Here is a 26,546-nt window from a genome sequence, read left to right as displayed (position 1 = left end):
CCTCAAGAGCTACCACCCGCCCTCCCAATTTAAGGGATCCCAACACAGGACACCAGTGCCGTCAGAAGGCGGTGCATGACCACGTACGGCCAAGCACTGCGCACCGTACACACGTACTAACCCACCATATGAATGGTGGGGGACGAGCATAACGGCGACACCAGCAGCCATCATGGACCATCACTGCAGGGAGCAGCAATGTCCATAGAACACCACAGCCTGGACCCCACCCAGCACAGCGGGGGACCTCAGTCACAGTGCCACAAGCTGCCCATTCATTGATTATAGGGCCCACTAAACAGGGACATCGAACCCCCCCTAATTTCCCCCATTAAGAAACCATCACCCTCACATAGAAGCATGTAAACACAATCAACCATGGCAATAATAGCAACCATCAGGAAAGTGTTCCAGAATCAATACAATGGCAATAGTTCAAACCACTGATACTGGCTCAGTTGTGCAACACCCTCACACATCAGGAAGTGAGGAGATACATAATACCACCTGTATGACTATATCAATAGCAGTGCTTGAATAGTATTGTCATAGTCAAATGCCTAAACCACATTGAGCGTAATTACAAAAATGGGTTATAAGACAGGGTTTCAATAATACCCAATGGGCATGTAGCATTTAACCGCTCAATCCAAAACACTTTTTGCAATATGCATTTATCCCAATTGCCATCTCTAGGGTCTTTCGGGATTACTTCTTATACCAAAAATGAAACCATAGTGGTGTCAAATCTGTGGTATAAATCTAAGTGTCTACTAACCGGAGTGATAATTTTACCGTTGGCAGATTAGTATATATAATCATTTATTCTAGACCGTAACTTCCTAATGGTTTTGCCCACATAGAAGGCCCCACATTTGCAGGTCATAAGATATATCACACCTTCGGTGTCAGAGTCTGCACGAAATTTGGGACGGAAAGTTTCCCCGTTAGGTAGAGTAAATACTTTGCCTGATTTGATCAAAAGGACAAATTACAATGATTACATTTAAACATCCCTGCAGAGTGGGCTTTAGTGTGGGTTGGATTAGGCATATAATGGCTCTTGGTAAGTTTATCACGTAAAGACGTGGCTTTCCTAAATACAATTTGAGAGTAGTTGTTGATATATTGTTTCACAATCGGATCTTCCAGATTCATCATATGCCCGTGTTCTGTGCTGTCATGGCCAGGCAAAGATATGAGAAAATAATGCGTTTTATACATTTCAACGACAATACACTCTGTCGTCCTTGGGGTGATCCTGAATTTGACCGGCTCCTCAAAATTCGGCCCTTCATTCATTTTTCTGGCCGCTTTGCATTCAAACAATTTCACCCCAGCAAGAATGCCAGATATGAGGTCAAGATGTACAAGACCTGTGAGAGGGCAACAGGCTATACATATAAGATTCAGATTTATGAGGAAAAAGATAAGTCACGTGGAGCCCCTTGGATGCCCAGACTACATGGGAGCAGTGGCAAGATAGTTTGGGACTGGGTGTCATTCTTTTTCCATATGGGGTACCACTTATACGTGGACAATTTTTATTCAAGCCAGTCTTTATTTAGACATCTGTACAATCTTGGAATTGGCGCATGTGGCACCGTGCTAATCGCCGGGACTTCCCCCAACGGCTTTGTAAATACCCATCTTAGGGGGAAAAAGTCTGCTTAAGAAATTAGGAATTGCTCACAGTGAAGTGGAAGGACAACCAGGGTGTTTTGGTCCAGTCTTCCATTCACGCAGACACGACCATCCAAATTGCCACAGCAGCTGGTGTTGTTGAGGAGATTCTCTGTGTCCACAACGCTAACATTAACATGGGAGGGGTGGACTTTAATGACCAGATGATGAAGCCATACTCCTGAAAAGCCAGTTTATATATATATTAATTGGCTCTATATAATGCTTTTGTGCTTTACAAAGCAACTGGATGAAGTGAATCCTTCCTAAAATTCCAGGAAGAGATCACGGTCCTTTGTATCCAAAAGGAGCTATAGCCCAAACCCCCAACCCAGATGCAGTTAGCCCGCTGCATGAGAGGAATTATCCCGATGCCATTCCTGCTACCCTAAAAAAGATGTGTCTGTAGCAGATTTTACGGTTTTATTGTATTTTTTTTTTTTGCAGCAATGCCATTCAGCTGCATCATCAACTTGTTTATTCTGAAATTAACTTGCTCTCAGAATACACATAAGTCAATGCGTGCAGCGCTACTGGATGATATTTTTCATCCACAGTTAAAAAAAGAGCATATATGCCGAAGTACAGGGGCCTGGGGTGGGCAGTGGGTGGATGGCCCCTATGATTAAGCATAGATATTTTATAATGATTTTAGGCACATAATTCAATAAAAAAGTTGTTTTATTGAGTTACTGTTTTATTTTTAACCATTGCTGATTTCTTTGCAGGAATGACATTCAGCTGCAGTACCGACTTGCTTATTCTGACAGCAACAGGGTGTTACTCTCAGAATATAAAAGTAGGTGTGTGCAGCACTGTACGACTGAAGTGAATAGAGGAATCTGTTAGGTTATTTTTTTTTTTAATTTCATGTGTGCCCACCATTAGAAGTGGGTGGATGCAGGGAAGTATATTCTAATGGTGGGCATACTACACACTTTTTCTTGCAGAGATTTCTTCTCTTTTTTTTCATTTAGCCCACAGGCTGCATAAAAAAAAAAAAAAAAAAAAAAAGAACATAGCTTATATACTCAAAAAGGACCAGTGATGTACTGGTACATCACTGGATTTTGAGTGGTTGTACACCAGGCATCATCCTGGTATTGGTTGTTTTTTTTAGGCGGCGATCAGCTTTCATGTAAAAGCAATCCTAGTGGCTAATTAGCTGTAGGAATGCTTTTACAAGCAGCGGGAGGCGATAACCCCCTTCCCCCGCTGCCTTCCACGGCCTTCTCAGGCAGTCCCGTGCCCAATCAGCCAGTGTTTCTGCCAGCTGACCATGGAGCTGACTGGAGACCGGAACGGCGCCAATCTCCTCTATAGTCTAAGAAATTGGAAGTTACGAGCATTTCATCACTTCAGTTTCACAGGATATAGACAGCACAATTTGTAAATTGGCAAAGCATCTGATCACACAAAACTTGGTGAGATTACATGATGTAAGGGCAGAGGAGATATCTAGAGTCTGATAGACCCCAGATTTCTCAAAAAAGGTATCGCCATGAACATCAGATCAAGGGCAGGAATTCTAGCACTAGACCTTCTCTGTAAATCTAAAACTGTACCTTGTAAAGGCTTTGAAAGCATTGCCTATGGATATTAAAAATGTATGCAGTTTGTCGCCATTGCTCGGGGCGTGCAGTTTTAAATCATGTCATGTTTGGTATCTATTTACTCTGCATACCATCATCTTTTATATTTTACCAAATAATTGGCCAGTATATTGTGTTTTTTATGCATTAAAAGTAAAAAAAAAAAAAAAAAAAAAGTGTTTTTTTCTTTTTAATTCGCTGACATAAAAACATTGCAGCACCCACCATTTTATTCACTAGAATGTCTGCTTTAAAAAAATATGTTTTGGGGTTCAAAGTGATTTCCTAGCAAAAAAATACTGATTCAAGTGAACAATAAGTGTCAGTAAAAGGCTTGGTCTTCAGGTGGTTAGAGGAGTGAGTGATGTGTGGCATAAACCTCTAATGCTGGGCATAAAATGCCCCCACCCCCCAAAATGACAGCTTTTTTGGAAAGTAGACACCTCAAACTATTTGCGGAGAGGCATATTGAGTCAATAGATTTATTTTTTAGCACACATGCCATGGGTATATGTGTAATCACACCCCAAGATATATTCTGCTACTTCTCCCGAGTATGGGGATACCACATGTGAAAGACTTTTTGGCAGTCTAGCCAAGTACAGGACCCCAAAATCCAATAAGCACCTTCAGGCTTTTAAAGGGGCTTTATTTCCTCATACTTCCTGACCACCTATCACAGTTTCGGAGGCCCTGAAATGCCAGGACAGCACCAAACCCTCAAGAAATTTGATAAGAAGCATGGTGAGCATTTTGAAGATCTCATCTGTTGCCACAAGTTTTTGGAAAACGAAGAAAGAACACAAAAAATGTTTTTCTTTTTTTATACTTGAAAACCTTGTGAAAAAAAATTAGATCTTCAAAATACTCACCATGCCTCTTTTTAAATTCCTTGGGGTATCTACTTTCCAAAAAGGGGTAATTTGGGGGGGGGGGGGGGTGCTATCCTGGCATTTCAGGGCCTCCGAAACTGTGATAGGTAGTGAGGAAGTGAAATGAGGAAGTTACGCACCTTCAGGCTTTCAAAGTGGTCACTGGATTTCAGGCTCCTGTATGTGGTTAGGCTCCCAAAAAGTCTCACACATGTGGTATCCCCATACTCGGTAGAAGTAGCAGAATGTATTTTGGGGTGTAATTCCACATATGCCCATGGCTTGTGTGATTAATATAGCATTAAAGTGACAACATTGCGTAAAAAAAAAAAAAAAAAAAAAAGTCATTTTCGAAAAGTCTGTGGGGAAAAAAAAAAAAAAAAAAAAAAATCTTCCATGGACTCAACATGCCTCTCAGCAGATAGCTTAGGGTGTCTACTTTCCTAAAAGGGGTCATGTGGGGGTGTTTGTACTGTCCCGGTATTTTAGCACTTCAAGAAATGTGATAAGCAGTCAGAAAGCAAAAGCTGTGTAAATTCCATTATGCCATAGTTTGTAGATGCTAAAAGTTTCACACAAAGCAATTAATATGCAGTTATTGGGATTTTTTTTTACCAAAGACATATAGCAAAATACATTTTGGCCTAAATTTATTAGGAAATTTGAGTATTTTGGATATTTATGACTGAAATGAGAAAATATTTTTTTTTCATAATTTTCGGACTCTTTGTTTACAGCGCAAACAAAGAAAAAACCCAGAGGTGATAAAATACCACCAAAAGAAAGCTCTATTTGTGCGAAAAAAAGGACTTCAATTTCATTAATGTACAGCACTGTATGACCATGCAATTATCAGTTAAACGAGTGCAGTGCTGTAAAGCAAAAAAATGGCGTAAATTGCAGTATCTATAGCATAGTTTGTAGATGCTATACATTTCACACAAAGCAATCAATATACACTGATTGGGATTATTTTTTACCAAAAACCATGTAGCAGAATACATTTTGGCCTAAACATATGACTGAGTTTACTATATATTTTTTATAACCGAAAGAAAAAAAATTGTTTTTTTAAATTTCGGTCTTTTTTTGTTTATAGCATGAAAAAAATTAAAAAAAAAAAAAAAAAAGCGTAGAGGTGATCAAATACCTACGAAAGAAAGTTCTATTTCTGTGAAAAAAGGACATCAATTTAGTTTGGGTACATCATTGCATGACCAGTTGAAATAGTGCAGAGCCGAATAGCAAAAAAAGGCCTGGTCAGGAAGGGGGGTAAATCCTCTGGAGGGAAAGTGGTTACGAGCCTGAACCTATTCAATCCATTTACATTATCACAATTTTTATCAATATTTCAACATGTTAGTGCTTAGCTTCACAATGCGCATAAAGCTGACTGGGCGATGCATAATCCCTTCAGCTATCCAGAACGCAGAAAATGTACAGCCTGCAAGTGAGCCTGAAAACACCGCGCTCGTATCTGCTGACCTTAAATCGTAGGCTCTCTCATAAGCATGTGTTTAGGTGAAAACAAAAAAAAACACCTCTAAAATCAATGCAACTGATATCCCAAGACTAATATCTTACCCAATCTACTCCAAGGCCAAATATATCTCGTCTGCCATTACACAGTAACATATGCAGTTTTGTGGCATTTACAACACAGAGCTGGCAAAGAGGCAGCATTTTATGAGTCCATCTGCTTCTAAAAACAATTTAAAGATGTCAAAACCAAATTTATAGAAAAAAAAAAAAAACCCACAAGACCTTGAGCAATATCCTAAAAGACTATACACCCCCTCCAAAAAATATAATAAAGTTAGACTTTCATACAGTCAATAAAATGGGTATAGAACTGCATGCATGTTTTAAAATATATAACAAAGGATTATTTTTAATTTTTGAGAAAGGAACATTCGATAAAACAAAATGTAATATAGTGCAGCTTATCAGTACTTAGATGTGGTTAGCTGCATTGCATTAGTTTTTCAGGATTTTTTTTTTTCTTTCATCTCACCTGGAGATCCTACCACTGTATTTCTGTAGTTCACAGAGAGCTGAGAACAATCTAAAGTGTTAACAGCCAGACACAAGACATTATCAGTTCATTGTTAAAGTAGGTGTAAGCCCTCACCTTGTAATACAACCCATTCAGTTTAAAATAGAAATGAAAGGCTTGGCGAGGCCTAGCATGGCATGGGAGTAGGACACAAGTGACCTGCGCTCCGCTGTCAACATATCGCCTTCATTTATCCTGCCTCGCATCGTAAGGTTCTCTGGCCAGCCATCTCACTCGGTGAGCTCCCGTGCACTCCAGCACTATGTCTCCTCCCCATAAAACCTCGGAGGCCGGTGCAAAACAGGACAAATTCTGCCACCAGGCCAGAGATCACCAAGGGGATGATGGCGGCTACTCCTCTACAGATCCGGATCCACCGGCATTGGAGGTGACCAAAGTCCTAGAAGCAATCTCGACCTGCGAAACCAACCTTACTTCTAAAATAAAATAAATTAAGGTGGATATCTTGCTTATCTGGCAAGATTTTCAGAAACTATGTGACTGTGTCTGAGGCTGAACATCACCTGGGCCGCATAGAAGATGCTGTCCTGTAAGACTCCTCTGACCAACTACACCACCAACTTACTCCGCTTCATCAAAAACATGATTATCTTTAAAATTGTATAAGGCACAACAATCTTTGCTTTATTGGCCTACCAGAGGGGTCCGAGGGCATGCACATCTCTTGAAGATCAGCTTACCAATACCTACAGCAAAGCCTTTTTACAAATCCGTTATAGTTGAGAGAGCACATCGCATGGCAGTTAAACAACCACCGCCAGGAGTACCTCCAAGTGCATTTATTGTCAAATTTCTTAATTACAAGGACCAGGATACCCCTCCAGCAATGTAAGAATCACCATCTTTCCTGACTTCTCAACCGAATTCCAACGATAACGCAACCATTTCACGGAGGTCAACAGATGCCTTCGGGCACGTCATATTAAATATCTGATGCTGTAGCTGTATCCAACCTGCCTCCATGTAACAGATGAAGACAGAGTACACTTTTTTGAAGACCCAAAAGGTGGCCACTACTTGGATTGATCGACTTAATTCCACCTGAATAGTGAGTATTGTAAACTCCCCTCGGATATGTTGGGGTGCTACCCTATTGGCGATCCGCCACCTCCTCCCCCCCCCCCTCTTATTTCCAAAACAATAAGATGCCATCTTCACGAAGTTGGAAGAGGGGTTGGAGTTGCAGTATGGCTGGGAGATTTTAATATGGTTTTTAATCCTAGCCTGGATAGACCAGGATCGATTTCCTCCTCCTCCCCAGACCATGAAACCCACTTTAGTCGCCTGTTAGCGGATTTTGCACTTATTGACACTTGGAGGTACCTATATCCTCAGCAACAAGCTTTTTTCTTATTTTTCTACTACGCATTCTGCCTTTAACACTCATCGCCTGTTTATGAATGTTCAGGCTTCACATGACTGTGTTGGTTCCAGGGTTGTAGCTTTGTTGGATGGAGCCAAAACATTCAACTCAGTAGAATGGCGATACCTATGGCATTGCTTACAACGCTTTGGCCCAAACTATTAGATGGCTTAATATTCTTTATAATGCGCCGTGTGCCAAAGTGATAGCGGACGAGTGGACATCAGAGGCACATTCCCTATCCGGAGGAACATACCAAGGCTGCCCTCTATCACCCCTTCTATATGCACTTGCGGTGGAACCTCTGGCTAGATTACTACAATCCAGCCCAGTCATACAAGGCCTAAATGCAGGATCATTGGTTCAGAAGGTAGGACTATATGCAGATGACATGCTCCTTTACCTAGTGAGCTCTGGTCCTTCATCACTTTCTGCCCTTCGCATAATTGAACGATTTGGACATTAGTATTCTAAAAATTAACTGGGATAAATTTAAACTCTTCCCATTGACGTATTTCAATTTTCAGCGGATCAGGCAGACCTACCATTAGTTTGGGTTAACTCCTGCAAATACCTCGGTAGACAGATTTCTAGATCTCTCTCTGATTACATTGGTTTGAATGTCGAGCCCCTCATTCCCCTAATTAAAACCAAAACCCAAATATAGGCAAAATTGCCCCTGGGAGTTATGGGACTCATAGATCTTGTGAAAATGATTCGGCTCCCCAAAAATTTGTATATTCTTTGGCACTCCCCAATCTATATCACCCATTGATATTTAAAAATTATTGATTCTATACTTCAATCGTTTATATGGAAAAGTAGCTGTCATAAATGGTCTTGGAGAGCCATGAAGAACCCGGCCACGTTAGGGGGCACTGCTCTTCCCGACTTAGGTTTTATTTTATCTAGTGGCCCAATTGTCACACGTCTATCATATAGATAAATCTGAGAGGCAAAAAGGTATCTCTCCTTTTCCACACCCCTTTTGTAATATATTGAGAGGACTAAGAGGCTCCCCTGTTTCTGCTGCTTGTTACAGCCTTCCTTTTCATCACAGACAAAATTTGGGATCTAGTTATGTCCAAAACTCAATCCCTGATCTATTATAGTGATAATCCCTTATGGTATAACAAAACATTACATGAACTGTTACAGATCCCTGATCAGCAGGTGTGGATTTACAAAGCTGTTTATATGTTATCTAATGTACTATTTGATCAGTTGAAAGCCGAATTTAGCTTCCCCAAACTACATGTTGTTTTGATATTTCCAAATACGGCATGCCCTTCAAACTCAATTTTCTGGCGGTTTTCCCAGTGTGTCTATGATGGAGTCACTAGAGATGATTTATGGCAATGAACCCTGTAAATTGATATCCACCTTCCATGATGTTTTGCTCACCCCAGCTGCTTCTCAATTAGATTATTATTATTATACAGGATTTATATAGCACCAACATTTCTGCAGCGCTTTACAATATAAGGGAGACAGTACAATTACAATACATTTCAGCACAGAAGGAATAGGAGGGCCCTGCTCGTGAAGCTTCTCAATTAGCATATTCACTTGCATCTCATTGTTAAGAGGACGCTGGTATTATTGAGGATGAGGACTGGGGTGAAATATTAGAGGCATGTAAATGAGTATCCTCTAAGGTATCACACCACCTCACAAAGTTATATATCCATAGGTAATATATCACCCCAACACACTTAGCTAAATTTTGCTCATCTCGTAGCTCTTTGTGCCTTAAGTGCCTTATTGGTCCGGGTATATTCAGACACTTAATCTGGCACTGTTCTCAGATTCAGGGCTTTTGAGAGAAAACTGTTCAAATCCTCCATGACCACATGGGTTCTCCACTGCAACTAAACCCTAAGCAATGCCCATTGGGCTTTTTTCTGGAGTCTGGCATGGACAAATATTCTATAACCTTTTTAAATGAAACATTGTTTGTGGCCAGAAAGTTGATAGCTAGAGGTTGGCTGCAAGCTGTACCCACCACAACACATGCCTGGATGTCTGAAGTCAACAACCCCCTGCATTATAAAAAAAATGTTATATATTAACAGAGGCTTTCGGAACAATTACTACAAGAATGGGAGAGGTGGTTACAGGCTGATACCATGTGTACCTCCTAAAAAGGATGTGTTGTCTTGTTGCTTTCTACTGCGTTGTTTATCTTCCTGTGGAGGTACTTATGAAGACCCCGTTAACTAATTATTTGTGAGGCCTCAGGGATTTATCATGCACACTGTACTGATGTGCACTGCATTTCTCAGTTATTGCTGTTGTGAGCATAACTTCCATAACATCTCAGCAGTGCCACAGGCTGATAGCTTCCATTCTACGCCACATTGAGGCAGTAAGGCTACGTTCACACTAGCGTTGTGTGCAGGCGGCAGAGTGGTGTTTGGGAAGCGTTTTTACCGCTTCCCAAACGCCTCAGACAATTCTGCACATTGCAGCACACGGTGCTGTTCTAACGGGAGAGTTAGCGTCGCGGCAAAACAGAAGCCTCTGGTCGAGTCAGGAGGCGTTGAAGCCTCTGATTCTTGTCTATGTTGCCGCTCTGCAAACACCCGGCCGGCGTTTGCGGTGCGGTTGCGGGGCGTTTGCGAAGCGGTAGAACCATTCAAACTTCATTATATGCGTTTGTGGGGCGTTTTTAACGCTCGGCAAACACCTCGCAACTTCTGCTAAACCGCGCATACGGCATTTGCGGAGCATTAAAAACACTTGCCAATAGCTATAGGGGCGTTTGGCAAGCGTTGGTAAAACAGTCAAGTGTGAACGAGCCCTAATTGCTGCAAAAGGGGCACAAACCAAGTACGGAGTACATATGCATGCTTATATTTTTCAGAGGTCCGATATTGTTCTATGTACAATCCTTGTTTTATTGATTGCATGTAATATTCTAATTTTCTGAGATTGTGGATTTGGGGTTTTCATGAGCTGTAAATCATAATCATCGCAATTATGACAAATCACGTCTTGAACTATCTTGCTTTGCATGTAATGAGTCTATCTCATATATTAGTTTCACCTTTTAAGTTGCATTACTGAAATAAATGAACTTTTGCATGATATTCTAATTTTTTCGAGTTTCACCTGTATCTGTCATATTAATCAAGAAACATACAGAATACACAAAAAAAGTTACTTTGCCTTTTTCAGGTGACGGACTCAATATCTGATCCTTATATGAAATGGTGATATAAAATAACTAACAGGCAACTGGCAAGCATTTTCTTTGCTTGCGTTTATTGTGGTGAAGCCTTCAAAAAGATACCTTACCGTGAAGCTGTTGTTCACATTTTTTGTACTTGACTCAGCGACGCTTGCATCTGACAAGTCAACCTCATCAAATATGAGAGACTAAGAAAGGCAAGAAAAAAAAAAAAAGTGTATTAGATTAATCATCATCAGGCAAAAACCTTCCTATACAGACATAAAAGTATACTAATGAAGGAAAAGAGTCTATATTACACTAAACTTTTTCCACTGACTGCCAAATATTTGTTACCTCATGCAGAAAGGTATTGAAGGAAGAGCTATTCTTTCTGTATAAGGTGATCAAAGTATCCATATTTATCCATAATGTACATTAAAACATTAAGAGAATACCATTGATATGGGCAATAAACCAGTTCTAAAGGGGAATTATAGACTGCATCACAGATTACCACCAGAATTCTTTAGCTATAATAGGGAAGCAGCTCTATTTTTTTTGATAGTGTCCCAAAAAATGTGCATGAATAATGTAAAAAAAAAAAAAAAAAAAAACCGCGAACCCACCCCAACACAATAAATGCTGTAAACCACAAAAAAAAAAAAAATCAACAGCACGCCCTTTATATACCGCGTTTATACAACTTTTTCGCAAAAAATGCAATCATGCAATAAATGGCATCTAATATCCAAAAATATTACTCAAATATGTATCTTGAACTCCTCTTCTATAACCAGCTACAACAAATAAATGTGAAAAATGTTCAACAAATGTGTGCTAAATATTAAAGTACCCCTTTGCAATAAATATTAAAATCATGCAGTTCATATCACAAAATTAAAATCCCCTGTGATAATTATATTGCGTGCTCCAACATACAATATATTGCCAAAAGTATTGGGACGCCTGCCTTTACACGCACATGAACTTTAATGGCATCCCAGTCTTAGTCCGTAGGGTTCAACATTAAGGTGGCCCACCCTTTGCAGCTATAACAGCTTCAACTCTTCTGGGAAGGCTGTCCACAAGGTTTAGGAGTGTGTCTATGGGAATGTTTGACCATTCATCCAGAAACGCATTTGTTAGGACAGAGACTGTGAGCCAGGCCTTTCCCGTTTTACACCAGTGTCTGACCTAATTCATCCCTAAGGTTTTCTATCAGGTTGAGGTCAGGACTCTCTGCAGGCCAGTCAAGTTCCTCCACCCCAAACTCGCTCATCCAAGTCTTTATGAACCTTGCTTTGTGCACTGGTGTGCAGTCATGTTGGAACAGGAAGGGGCCATCCTCAAACTGTTCCCACAAAGTTGAGAGCATGAAATTGTCCAAAATGTCTTGGTATGCTGACGCCTTAAGAGTTCCTTTCACTGGAACGAAGGGGCCAAGCACAACCCCTGAAAAACAACCCCATACCATAATCCCCCCTCCAGCAAACTCTGCACTTGGCACAAAATAAAAGTCAGCAGTTATAAAGACTGTAGCTGCTGACTTAAAAAAAACAAAACAAAAAAAAAAACGGCATCTTCAGTATGGCGAGTAGCGCTGTGCTTTGTGAATGGTCCTGTAGTCTTCTAGGAATACTACGGGGAGGGGGGGGTTTAGGAGGACACCTTCCGCTTCCAATCGCCTAGGCAGGTGCCTGTAAATTTTGGGCACCCCCCAGCTCCCCAAAGGTGCCAATCCTTAATGGGGAGTGGGGGACCAGTCCTTAAAGCAGAGCTTCCCCTTTTGGGTGAAGATTCGCTTTAATTTAGAATATATTGTAGAAATACCCAAACTTATACTTCTGAGGATAGAAGGCAAGCAGTTCCAGTATTAAAATAACTATGCAAACTAACTTGTAGATTTTCACTAAACTATGCCAACTGTACAACAATTTGATACAATTTAACTTGTAGAATGGTATGACTACAAAAATAATCTTAAAATTCCACTATAAAATGGCCCCAGCACTAACAGACTATAGGAAGCTATTTTTTTTTCGTAGAATTTCTTATTTTAGTAACTTTTTATGCAACTCCTATGGGAAATCTTATTTTGGCAGCACAATTACAGATTGCCACACACAGCACAGGGACACAGTGTTGCTTTATTTGAGGCAGAAACCCACTCCTATTTTTATTCTCACTGTTTGACGTCAAAGAACGCTGCAGAACTGAATTTCAGTTTTACTATTTTCCAAAATTAAACCAAATAAGGTAGTTTAAGTAGATTTTTACTGTGAGTCTGTACTAAAAGGTCTAATCCCTAAAAGCATAAATGGCAAATTGTTACACAGTTCAGAAGGAATCCCCTAAAAGTCAGTCAAATAAAGCTTCCTTCAAACAAAAAAAAACAAAAAAAAAGAAAAGAATTGTAGCTGCTTCTGATTAGTATATAGATAGGTGTGGTCACTAGATCCTTTACAATTAAAAAAAAAAAAAAAAAAAAAAAAAAAGCAAAAAAACTGCCTCACATGTTCCGATTCTGTGCAGTAAGAGCACAGACATCACTCCCTGCATTTTGCACATCCACATAAAAACGACAAATTTTAGTATCCTTTGTAGCCTGGGATCTTCTAGGTGGTGTTCTTTACAGCAAAATTACTTTTGACAGTCTGTTGGGAGCTGCTTTGCTCACAGTAATCTCCCTGCTCAGACACTGAGGAACCTGTAAAGCACACATAGGGGTTTATTTACTAAAGCTGGTTCACTCAGAATCTCGTTCTCTTCTGCATGGAAACCAATCAGCTTACAGGTTTTATTGCTAAAGCTTAATTGAACAAGTTGGATACCACGCACAGGTGAATGAGATTCTGAGTGAACCAGCTTTAGTAAATCTCCCCCATAGCACTGCATCCCTGCCACTCACTTAATTCTGAGAAGTGCTGCATGTGGACGCAGACCTGTGGTCAATGTTGTAGGCTGGGGGTGTGTTGGATTGCTGGTCCCACTCAGAGGAATAGTCTGATTTATCAGGGATTTTGCTGGTGGGGCAGCTGCAATACAGCATGAAAAAGCACATATCACAATACTTGTTAATTGATGTACCCTGACTCAATTGCCAAAGTTTTCCAGAAGCATTCAACTGAGCTTTTAGATTAAAATTAACTGGTATTTTAGACCAAGGGAGATCATACACAGCCAGGTCAACACAATGAATGCCAAATAACCAAGCACTGCCTAATAATTTAACGCTGATGAAGCAAAGTGTGAACTCCAGTAGCCACCTTTATTTAACAAAAAGGCCTTAAATGTACATCACAGAAAAAAAGCAGGGGGAAACTTTACGCACTTTACGCTAAACTAGTGCCTAATCACAAGCGTGAAACATGTCAACAGCTTCTTCTTGTCAGTTACGAGCTGAGCAGGCACCGAGTGCATATGAGTGGCACTTTTGTGTGGACCTGCAGCAGTATGTACCTCTTTAATAACTGATTGTTGTTGAGACTGAGGAGATCCAGCTCTTAATTTTGGCAAAGTGACACGGTCTCTTTGAAAGGTTAATTTTTACTCGCTTTCCAAAAACTTCCCTATGCATTACAGTGTCCTCAATTCATTGGCATGCCGTGCTCCATTTTGTAAAATAATTCTTACTTTTTCAGATGCACATTGCATTTGTTCTCACCTCTCTGTCCTGCAAATGGAAGGATGTGCCAACCGTTCTATATACACGCCCCCCCCCCCCCCCCGCCCCAGGAAACACACTCAACTTTCTCTACCCACGCATGCACAATTTGCCCCGTCTCCCGCAGCTCAGCCTTCTCCAGATGTTAAAGTGAGCGAACTGCAAATGTGTCCAGAGTCCTTGCTCCCTGTAAACTCCAAAAACAGCCAGAATTTTGTATTTTGCAGCAGCTACTGAGGATAGAGCAGTACTAGCATGCCGAGAAGAAAGTGTTTGGTTGGGGTTGGGCTTTAACGAGCCTACAACAGACAGGCACATTACTTAAATCACTAGTCCCTGTAGAAAATTTTGGAATATCCTTACATACAAGTACTGCCAAGGTAATATGAATATCAGAAAATGTGGTACAGGGCTTAAAGGAAACCTGTCAGAAAAGAAATATGGAAGACAGGGGGGCGATTGGGCCTTGTGAATGGTGGCTCAGCCATCAAGTGCTGATAAATGAGAGGGGGCTCTCCTCCCCACATCCTTAAGTCAGACTTTCTGTGGACTCTGTTCGGTGTGTCAGGAAAGGGGCCTGTCATGTTTCACATGACTGTCATATGCCTTTAAAGTTTTCTCTGTAATTTGTCTCTGCTCCTCCCTTTCATTTGGTTTAGTTCATGCTGTACAGATAGCCCACCCCCTTCCCAGTAATGCATTGCAGCTTCTAGCCTCATGTCATGAAGCAGGTCACATTATGATCTTTTGACCTATCAGATGTTCATTGTTGTTGTAAGATTCTCTCAGTTTATGGACTAAACTTCACAAGATCTACAAGATGTCTTCTGTATTGAGTCACTGCCTGTGATATTCAACTAAGATTGGAGTTATCGCTATCGCATCACAACTGTAAGTTACAGAGATCACACTTTCAATGCTTAGAGAGACAGAACAGGGCCGCTGATCATTAAGTTACTATTTCACAGCCTAAAGTGTTTTTCTAAGGAGCCCTGTAAACTCATGAAAAGCACTTGGACAACTGGCATGACAAAGTGCTTGCTTATTACAAGCACCTCCAAATCATAGATGGAATTATGTGCTATTGTGAAATGACCCTCATTATTAAGCACTAACCCTCATTATTTTCAAAGAGAATGCACAGCTAATTTTTTCTTTAAATTCAAGTGCCTTTAACCAAAATAACCCCTTTTATACCAAGACTGTTTGGAAATGAAGAGTGAGGCAAGAAGCACACCTAGTACAGATATTCATATATAACTCAGTATTTAGTTTAATATCTTTATTGGTATTGACTGGAAGAAATAGCCAATATTCTTTAAGGTTTTGGGAACCTCTTTTTCAGGGCTCTGGAAAAATTCACGCTGTTAAGGTTAGACTAGGAGTATTTTGGAGACACAGAAGGGTGTTGAGAGCACCTTTATCCAGTTCCACTGGCCTTCACAAAGCTCAAAGGGTAGTAAGGTGTGTTTTTTACATCCGTAAGGTAGAACCATTTATGCTCCTGTGCAATTAAAGCCATACGAAAGCCATTTTTGGATAGAAGTGCATTTTGTGGGGGGGATTATGCACCTAACATTTCAGATTTTGATAATAAATAGCTGAATAGTGATTGGATAATATTACCTTGTAATACCTTAGCGTACCTTAGTGCAAGTTAGTTGTAAAATGCTTTTACAAATATTGTATTTTCAAAATTTGTTTTTGCTTTAAATACACATGAATATAAACACAAATATACTGTATATAATTACCCTAACAAAAAAAGCTTATTTGTCTTTAAAATTTGCATGAATATGTTGATGAGTACAACAAGCCAAAATAAGTTTTTCCTTTATTTGATATACAGTGGGGGAAAAAAAAAAAGGAATATCCCCGTGGCTATATTGTGACTATCTGTGGTTCTATTAAAGAGGTTCCCTTTACGTTCTGTCACAGGGACAGGAGTTCCATCACAGTAAACTTAAAAAAAAAAGGGAAACACTAAAAATGCTTCAGTAAGGTAGGGGACAGCTGGAACCAGAGTTGGCATTTTGTCAGTGTTCCCATTTCAGATTTTCCTACACATAGGGCTCATTTATACCTGTGTCACTCTGTGAAGAGCAATCCAAGATGGGTAATGAGAATGTAATTCTTGCTGTTAAATATCTCAGCTGAACAATACTATCACTTTACCTGCTTCCCCTCCACAGTCCTTTTTCTTTGGACTCCCGTTACATTTTCTTCCACATCTGTCCTATTGCCCCCCTTCCCCCCATTCTGTGTGCACCATGTTTTCATTACACTCAAAATCCAAAACTCCATTAAAACAGATTTAATTTAAATTGTACACTGTTTAGGGATATGGGGCTTACACTTCTAATTACAAAAATCAATTTGGTAACAGTAAATATGAAAAGTGTGACTGCAGTTATTTTAAAGTGTTAGAAATGGTAGATTTATACTGATTCAATATATCTTGTGTTTATACTATGGCATGCAATATAGTAAGGCTGCATTCACATTTTCGTGATTCTGAACACACGCAGAAACGTGAATGGACTGCCATATGTGGGCTGTGCGAAAACGTGCACAAAACACATGAAATACGCTTAAAAAAAGAAAAAACAAAAAAAACACAGCATGTGGGAAAGGGGGGGACCAGATACATGGTTAGTAGTACAGCTTCGAAAGAAAGCTCAAAACTACATATGATTTAAAAAGCAATATGCAGAAAAGTTAATGGTTAAGTATGTACTGCTATTTAAAATAAATGGAATGAAAAGGATTTCTTACCTTTGAATCCTTGGCATAGTACAGGGTTCTGCCCCGAAGCTTAAAATAGCGTTTTTTCCATCTTTGAAATGAACTGGTTTGCTTCAGTAATAATCCTTCTTTGATACTTGTCTGGAAAGTAAACAGAAAGGGAAAAACATTATTGTCAAAAAGGTAAAAATACATTCTTCTTCCAATACATGGTTGGACATAAGCAAAGTAGAGCCAAGTACAGTCTCCCATATATGCTATGGATGAAAAACGGATGTGAACTGATCCGTTTTTTTCATCTGTTCAGTTACGTTTTTTTCAAAGAAAAAAACAGGATGCCCATGTGAAAGGGGCCTTAGACATCCATTAAGATTCCAGTCTCATCCACTTTTCATCAGGAGAAGAGAAAAACTAAAACAAACAAACAAAAAAAAAAAATGAAGACTGTGGTACTAAAGATATTGATGGGGGGAACATATTTATTGGAAGCCAGAACATTGTCAAAACTTCTGATCAGCACATTTGTTCTGGGGCAAGGACTCGCAGCACTGAAAAGCATGCAATTTTTCCAAAGTTTAGGAACCTGTACATCAACAAATGTAATGACTAGCAATGCTGACATGCTCCTGAAAATGTTCAGTACCTGGATGTCTCTGGTTAGAACAGCATTCACTGACATGGAGAAAGTATGAAGCTTCTCAGCATAGCAGCATTGTTTGTAACTGTGCAAAATAGAAACATTGTGGTTGATTTACTAAAGACAAATAGTTTACTTTGCAAAGGGAATTTCACCAGAGCTTAGTGATTGAGATGACGCTCTGCTGATTTTAATCCATCCAATCATGGGTAAGCAAAATTGATTTTATTTGTTTTTTTTATTTTGCTTACAAATCACTGGGTATTCTTATCAGAGTGAATTTATAAACTACACTAAGTTCAGACGTTAAAGTGGTTGTAAAGGCTCAAGCTTTTTGATCTTCATGCATTCTATGCATGAAGGTAAAAAAACCTGTGTGCAGCAGCCTCCCCAAAAACCGTATCTGAGTCCCATCGTGATCTAGCGATGTGCATGAGAGCCTTGGCTCTCCAGAGACCATCTATTCTCATTAACTGAGACAGCAGTGGGGGCCATTGGCTCCCACTGCTGTTAATCACAGCCAGTGAGCCAATGAGGAGAGAGAGTGTGAGGGTGGGCAATGCCATGGCTCTGTGTGTGAATAGACACGCAGAGCAGCGGCTCAGGAACGAGCCTGCTTGGGTGCCCCCATAGCAAGCTGCTTGCTTTGGGGGACTTGGCTGCCAAGGAGGGGCCAGAAGACCTAGAGAAGGACCCGAGAAGAGAAGGATCTGAGCTGCTCTGGGCAAAACCATTATATACAGTCAGGTTGGATTTGATTTAAATCAAACGGATTTAAATCACGATTTAAATCACTAGTCAGTAAGGCTTGATTTAAATCATAGTTTTCTACATAAAGACTAATTCTTGCTGGTATAACTTTAATATGCAAGTAGATGAAGATTTTTAGAATAACAACTTTTCATATTAGTTTTTTTATCCCCAGTTTAATAGGTTAATCATTCATATTTGGACAACTTTTCTGTTGTACTTAGGAAGGAGAAAAATTATCATTACCTTAATAATAACCATTTAAATAGATTTATTCAACTGAAACAATAACATTACATTTGTTATTTGCTTAAACAAACATCCATGTTTGTTAACTAATTTGGCTAAACAAAATATATATATTTTAAGAAACTTAGACTGTCAGCCCCTTCCTCCTCACACTTAGTCTCACTTTTTTCTTGTGCAGATCTATTCCACTCCAAACAATCAGAAAAATATTGTTTCTATTCTATTCACTGAACTTCTTGAAACTTAGCACTGAAGGGGTTGATTCTGTATTCATAGGTTTGTAGAAGTTAGGATTAAGGTCTTTTTCTTAACTCTGTTCATGTTATAACATTTTTGCTGTGAAGAAGAGGCATGTGATCTCCGCTGAGTCAAATTCAGTTTTGAGAACTGCAAAAGTAAACCAAGCATCTGTGATAATATCTTGTAGGCAGAGAAACTGCCCAATAATCTTACAAAAACCTCTGGAAGAGCATGACATTGTGAATGGATTAATGGAATTTATTTACCAAAAAAATTAAACATATACAGCCTTATTCTACATAATTAAAAAACAAATCTTTATTTCATGATGGAATAACCTTTGGATGGTAATATATTTTCCTCAAAAAGCATTTGCTTCAAACAAATCCGATTTAAATAAAAAAAATCCGATTTAAATAAAAAAATCTGATTTTTTTTTTAAAAAATCATTGATTTTTATCCACCCTGTATACAGTGCAGGTAAGTATGACGTGTTTTGGTTTTTTTTTGCTTTTAATATCAATAACTCATTTGCAAAGTGCAATTTCCATGAAAAGTGAACCGCTTATTACAGTTTGTAAGTTTACCCTATTGGGTGTAACATTTTTCCCATCATACTTCCTACTTTTTTTTATTTTTAAACCCTCTAGGAAAGAAACAGAATATACCCAAATGAAGCATTTTTCAAAAAATTACATACGTTATCAGTTCCTCTGTTTAAAATAAGTGTTAAAAGTATCATAAGTCTGACTCAGGGAAACAGCAAGCAACGAAAGAGACACAGCTACAAATAGTCAGGTACCTTCAGTCTTAACAAGTTACAAAACCATATGTATAAAAAAAAAAAAAAAATGTTAACAGCAGCAATCAAAAGAATAGGACCAGGGTGATGGGAGCCTCAGAAGGAGAACCGAGAAGTTTTAGACTGAATCATATTATGATCCCAGATGATAATTTTTCATTACTTTATATTCGTATTTCAAGGTTTGGAGCACTCTCCTCAGCAGGAATGCTTTACACACAACTAGAAGCTCTATTTAGGCTAGCATTAATTAACACTCTAAAGACAATTACTTCCCAAAATGGAAATATACAACACTTTCTAGACAACCAAAGATGGAATACTGCAGACAAAATTGCAAATAAAATGAATCAGATATTATACTGTCATTGCCCAGGTCCCAACCTAAGAAAGCACGATGAAACATTCCATTTTCAGGAGCCAGCTTAATAAAAGTTAGGAGCCAGTTTTTCGTTTTTTTTTCTAACAAAGCTTTATTTTCAACGACAAAACCCCCTTCTTTGTAGCTCTGATGTCTATCTTTACAGATGCTTGACACAGGGTACTCACCTCCATCATTATAAGAGCACACGTTCTCACTTTCAAATACCATGAATACATTCTCTCCAATTTCAACGGTGCCCAGCTCAATGACATGACAACAGGGTAAGATTGTGCACTACACACCTGACCCCCTATATACAACAGCCCCCATCTGGTATAGACATATGACCCCCTATATACACACACCACAGCCCCACATCCAGTATAGATGCATGACCCACTATATACATCACAGCCCCCCATTCTGAACATATGATCCCCTATATACCACAAACTCCCCTCCGGTATAGACATTAGATCCCCTATATACTACAGCCCCCCCCCCCCCATCCCGTATACATTTCTTCTAACCCTCCTACATATCACAGCACACTCATCCTGTATAAACATATTCTACTCACCCCCCCTCCCACATAACAGCCCCCATCCTGCACAAACTTATGACCCCAAAAAATATCTTGAATGTAAGTATGACCCCCTACATACCACAGGCCCCATCAACAGACTTATTATACCCCCCTATATAGTACAGCCCCCCCCCCATCCTGCAGAGATAAGTAGGTCCACATATTGTCTATTCCATGGAAGGGGGGAATGTGAAGGGGTTCTGCGTAGCCCCCAGAACTGGCTATGTTGAGGTGACATGTCACATGGACTGACAGGACGACAATTTGGGGTGTTTGGTATTTTCAATACTTGGCAACGTTTCCTGCCACAATTGGTGAAGGCTCCGATGCAACAAAAAGGATGGCCGGGTCTGCTTTGTGTTCCCCAGCAATCAGAACGGTGTGGGTGGGATACCCCCAACATGTGGTAAGTTGGGGGGGCTCACCTGGGGGGTCTGGGCCAGACCTCCTTGTTGTCCACTGTGGCGGGCATGCAGTTTGTCCGTTCCGTCTGGTTGACTAGTGGTCCGCGACTCCAGCCGACAAGGGGCCAGGTTTCCTTCTTGCCTGGCCAGTGGCAGAAGCACTTCTTCTGGCAGGCCTTGTGCTTTCGCTGTTGCTCTGGACGGGTGTTGTGGGCCGGTTTTCTGGATGTATAGGAAGAGATCAGGTCCCATTCAGGTTCGCCTTCCTTAGAATGGGCTGACAAAATTCCAGGCACCAGGAGGCAATTTCTAGTAGCCATGGTGACCTGGGATTAGTCGAGCACTGCCTCTATGGCTGCAGCATCACTGTGAAACTGCAGAGGTCCCCAGCTGGCTCTAGGCCTTGGATCTGAGCATAGTGCAGGGACTGTCAGTCCCTACAGCGTTCACTGGAGCACCATGCTTGGGAGGGGGAGGGTGTATCTTGCTTAGCCTCTCAGTGGTGCACTGAGAGGTTGACCCAGCTGCCAATCAGGGATCTGGGTGGATCCCAAAGTTATAGACAGGATCCTTCCAGAGCCTGGAGTACAGTAATGAGAAGTTTGACCAAAAAAGCTTTGGCCATACTTCTTTTAAACCAGAATAAACGCAAAAGCAAACATTATATTGCAGCCCAACAATTCTTAGAGGTCATGGTCATCTTTCCTGTATTTTCACCCAGTGATCTAGCCAGTAGTCTGTTTTTCAGCTTTTCTTCAAATGTATCAATTAGAGGGATGAGACAAAGCATTGATCAATGACAGATAATGCTTAATTTTATCAGCTTTTATTTACTCATGAAAATACTCACCGCAAAGAATAGAATGTGATTTGAACAGGAATGCGATTCTTGCCCAAATTGTAGGCAGTTTCCTCACTGCTCCTGTATGAAACCAGAAGCAGTGCAGGAACCCTCCCTGCAAGCATCCTATGCTGAGTCTCCATGTGACAGTGCTGACCAATCAAATGCGGTCTAGCCTTAACTGCCATTGTCGCAAGGAGAGGAAAGAAATATGCAGGGATTTCAAATCCCAGCCACTTTCTCCCCACTTCTACTACTGAGACTCAGCATGGGATGCTGCAGGGAGGTTTCCTGCATCGCTTCTGTGTGAACTCTGGCTATGTATGGGCAGCACAGTGGCTAAATGGTTAGCACTTCCGCCTGGCAGTACTAGGGTTGTTGGTTCGAATCCCAACCACGGCACCACCTGCCTAGAGTTTGCAAGTTCATCCTGTGCCTGCGTGGGTTTCCACCGGGTACTCCGGTTTCCTCCCACACTTCAAAGACATGCTGGTAGGTGAATTGGATCCTGTCTAAAATTGGCCCTAGTATGTATATGTATGAATGTGAGTTAGGGACCTTAGATTGTACACCCCCCTTGAGGGTTAGGGACTGATGTGAATGTACAATATGTATGTAAAAGCGCTGAGTAAATTGACGGTGCTATATAAGTACCTGAAATAAATAAACATGACAAGCCTGAGTTCACACAGGAGCAGTGGAGGAACCGCATGCGATTTGGACAGGAATCGTATTCCAGTTCAAATCGCATGCCAATCTTTGTGGTGCAATTCGCACTGCAAAGTATTGGTTAAAGTATCGGGAGTATTTTCACAAGTACGAGTACTTATGAAAATACTTGGTATCAGCACTGATACCGATGTTGGTGCATCCCTTGGTGAAATAATAATAATAAAAGTGAATAATCCATACATAAACACTACTTAATGTAATATATTTTTCTTGAAATTGTTTTACTGTGTTTTTCTACCTCCCTGTAAAGTTTTGTTAGCCCCTGAATCTCTCCTTTCCCCCCCTCACTTCTATTTGTTTGGAACAAGCAGTGCACTTTAGTTGTGTTCATGTGTACTTCTCTATACACACTACAAATCCAATAGTCCACAGTCCCTAGTTTATCTAGGGAACAAGAAAGATTTTTTTTCCTTTTTAAACCAGAGTTTAGTGTCACTTTAATATCTAACCCCAAGACAAAAATGTCATCTATTGCAGTTTAATAGTGCCCTGATACAGTAGTTACAATAGATTTTTTTTTAGGCTTTTATTCTGATCCTGCCAACATACTTCTTGTCCTGAATTGATAATACTCACTCATTGCACTGTATCTATCCAGGAACAATGTAGTTATTCTGGAGAGCAGCCTAAGTTGACAACAAATAGCTCTCCCCCTCCATTACTCTACAGGTAGCTTGGTTGGATGAGATATCAGTTCAGTGCACAGAAAAACATTGAAATTTGACAGTACCAAAAGGATGTTTCTATACTTGCAGAAAAAAATATTTGGCCTGATAAGGAAAACTAATTCAACCACCACATCAATTACATGCTTCATTTTTAAAGAAAAATCAAACAAAACGAGTTGTTGCCAATAGGATCCCACAAAATAAAATCTGAAACCCGAGCAGTTAAAGAAGGGAAATCACTTCTGTAAAGTCTACGTTTCAGAACACGTTTTGTCCAGTACTGTTTTGTCTTTGATTTCATGACTGTGCTTACCTTGTGTATTTAAACAAACTGGCCTATAAGCTGATCAATACCACAAAAGAAAAAAAATTACATCGAACACAAAAATCATCAATCCACTTACAAATCCATAAAGATGTTGGAAAATGATGATTAGTAACTCACACATCTTCTATTTCCCAGCATGTTAAACATCAAGAGAACCCCTTTGGAATTAACTGTTCTACCTGCCATCACATTCCACATGTCTTCATCCTGCTGCATTGTTCCAAGAGAAAAGTAAATGAAGAACCCAATAGTGAATGACACCCTCTAAAAAAGGTAGAGGACTTACACAACTGGCTACTCAGGTCCAAATATATGGAGGTTACATTGCCTTCTAAAATGTATAAACCACAAGGAATGACAGTTGCGAGTTTCACGTATGTTACATATCATATGTCTGATGTATCAGATCAATTATTTGGATTGTCGTTTTCTGTTGTATAAAGAAAGGGTGTCAAATTGAAGTTAGTTTTGAAGTGATGAGAAAATTCAAAAAAGAGCAAGAATGGAAAACCTTTTTCCAACAAATATGTAATATGAGTATGTGTTTTTCACTCAGGAAATTACAATAATTTCAAACTGAATGTAAAAGCAAACAAATTTTTTTTTTTTTTTTTAACTACTTTTGAATAACATTTCTGAAGCCATCTAATGTAGAGAATTTAATTAGAAAACCTAAAAGCATACAGTCAGCTTAAGGCTTCATTTGCAAAGATAATGCTGGTGAAGCTCTGTAAAAATTTATTTTATTCAGCCTGCAGGCTGAATAAAAGAAATCAGATTACTTCAACCATTCTAAATAGCGTGGATGGACAAACCTCCTCATTGGGCTTTTGTATTCCAACAGCCGCTGCTGACAGCTGTCAGAAAACTCAGGCAGTGGCTTCATCTGACTGGATGCACCAGCTGTTCAGCGGACAATTTTCTAGCAGGCTCCTTCAGCAAAAGTCAAATGATTAACTTTTCCCGAACAGACTAGTGGTGAAAGGGTGCTGCCCACTGAGCAATTTTTAGCAGAAACCGACCTAAATTCAGGCAGTGTCTGACCAGCTAAAGTGATCTGAATATCTATTTGCAAGCCACTGCTCTGATCTCTTGCTAGAGATGACCTTAATGCAGAAATAACTTTTTCTTATTAGATTGTTGCTCTATAATGAGAGATGTCAGGAATTTAATCAAGCAGGCTTTCAAAGCTAACTTGAAGTCCAATTTATTATTGGTTAACTTATTGCAATAGTTCTCTACATTATATAAACACATTATACAAAACAGTAAGCAATCCGTAATGTAGCTACATTCATTTAGGTACACATACAAATACAAAGAAAAACACACAAACTCCTGAAATTTACCCATAAGCATTCAATTGTTATAAACAGAAAAAAATCTACCTGTCAGATAGGTAGAGTCTGACTGTAATATTTCAGCAACTTATACAGAACATCAAGCAGCACACATAGATGTATGTAAACAGATTCCATCACAAACAGAACAATGTTATTACTCACTGCGATTAAAAACAGAGCAGACAGCAGTGTTCGTAATTAGCCTAAATAGAAGTGTGTCATAATATTTACTCTGTGCACATAAGTGATGGAATAGTGGAAAGCTGGGTTTTACACCACTCGCAGAGCACAATCATGGAACATAACGGAAAACTCCCAGACACACTTTTACCCAAACAAAGACATAAGCTGAACTGTGTTCTTAAATTGCCCTTTACGTAATTTGGGTTGTTAAGAACAAACATGGTTCTTGAGACAGCTAGAATAGACCATACTGAGATATGGGATAGCTAAGGAGAGAATTCACAATAAAATTTGACACTCACCTGTTTAATTTCAACAAGTCAATCAATGTAAAGTCTAATATTAGACACTCAAGATTTGGCACAGTATATATTGAAAGCAATGCTGTGCATTACCCATACAGGAAAAACAACGAATCTACTCATTCACATTTCCTTTGCTTCCAGCAGCATAATGGAAAGGCAGGGAGCAAGAATATACCCAAAAACTTTAGAGTATGAAGGAGCATGAAGCAGCATTAGCACTTTATGACTGCACAGAGCTATCACCTCCAGCACATCTAGGGAAGGGAACATGTTGCTTTGCCCTGTATTTACATCTGTGGGGAAGTATTTCCAAGGGAACACTGTTGCTTTGCCCTGCTTGGGTAAAGGTAGCCATTCTCAACTCCTTTTCAGAGAACAGGTTCTGAGGCAACAATTATGATTCTGGCTGAATTACTCTTAAACATACAACTTTGTAGACTTCACTGGCTGAATGACAATTTTATGTCAGTAACTAAAAAAAAAAAAAAAAAATTAGGTAAACCTAAACAGGATAGCATCAGTAAATCTGGAAGAAAAAAAAAACCTTCCCAACCAAAGCAGCTTCATAAACGGCCAGAAGTCCTTTCTACTCATTCAATTGCAAGTGCCTGAACTGCACTGCAGCTAGGTAAAGGTCATATAGCTATAAAACTTCATGACTCTGTATGAATGTGCTTCGAGTCAGTTAACAGTAGTCACATGGCCTTCCAAAATCTACAAATCTAGTCTCACAGATTAGGGCATGTAGGCAAAATAGGCAAGAAACTGGGCTGGCCTTTTAAACAAAGGCACAAAAAGTTGCATGGATGTAATTTACCTTTCTGATTTTCCCATGAACACCCAAGCTACAAACCAGACCCAAAAGCAACAAACCCAAAATATAATATAAACTTCTGCAAAAAAAAAAATGTTTAAGAATAGTCACACTGGCAAACACTCCTTT

At 39.7% G+C, this 26,546-nt stretch overlaps 1 protein-coding gene across 2 annotated transcripts in view; it reads right to left on the bottom strand.

The window, feature by feature from the left end:
- Positions 1–26,546, bottom strand: part of DGKH (diacylglycerol kinase eta) — a 358,194-nt gene that overhangs the window by 228,886 nt on the left and 102,762 nt on the right. For both annotated transcript variants that reach the window (XM_089668821.1, XM_089668822.1), the window contains exons 2-3: positions 17,202–17,312; positions 10,888–10,968 (exon numbers count right to left, since the gene is read on the bottom strand). In XM_089668821.1, the coding sequence (XP_089524947.1) occupies positions 10,888–10,968; positions 17,202–17,312 (192 nt within the window). The remainder of the gene's footprint in view (positions 1–10,887; positions 10,969–17,201; positions 17,313–26,546) is intronic.

Source organism: Staurois parvus, unplaced genomic scaffold (assembly GCF_062004578.1).
Source record: "Staurois parvus isolate SC_StPar_1 unplaced genomic scaffold, SC_StPar_1.0 ptg000064l, whole genome shotgun sequence".
NCBI classification, from domain to species: domain Eukaryota; kingdom Metazoa; phylum Chordata; class Amphibia; order Anura; family Ranidae; genus Staurois; species Staurois parvus.
Note: the sequence above shows the minus strand (reverse complement) of the source record. Positions and strands in the feature narration are given on the sequence as shown.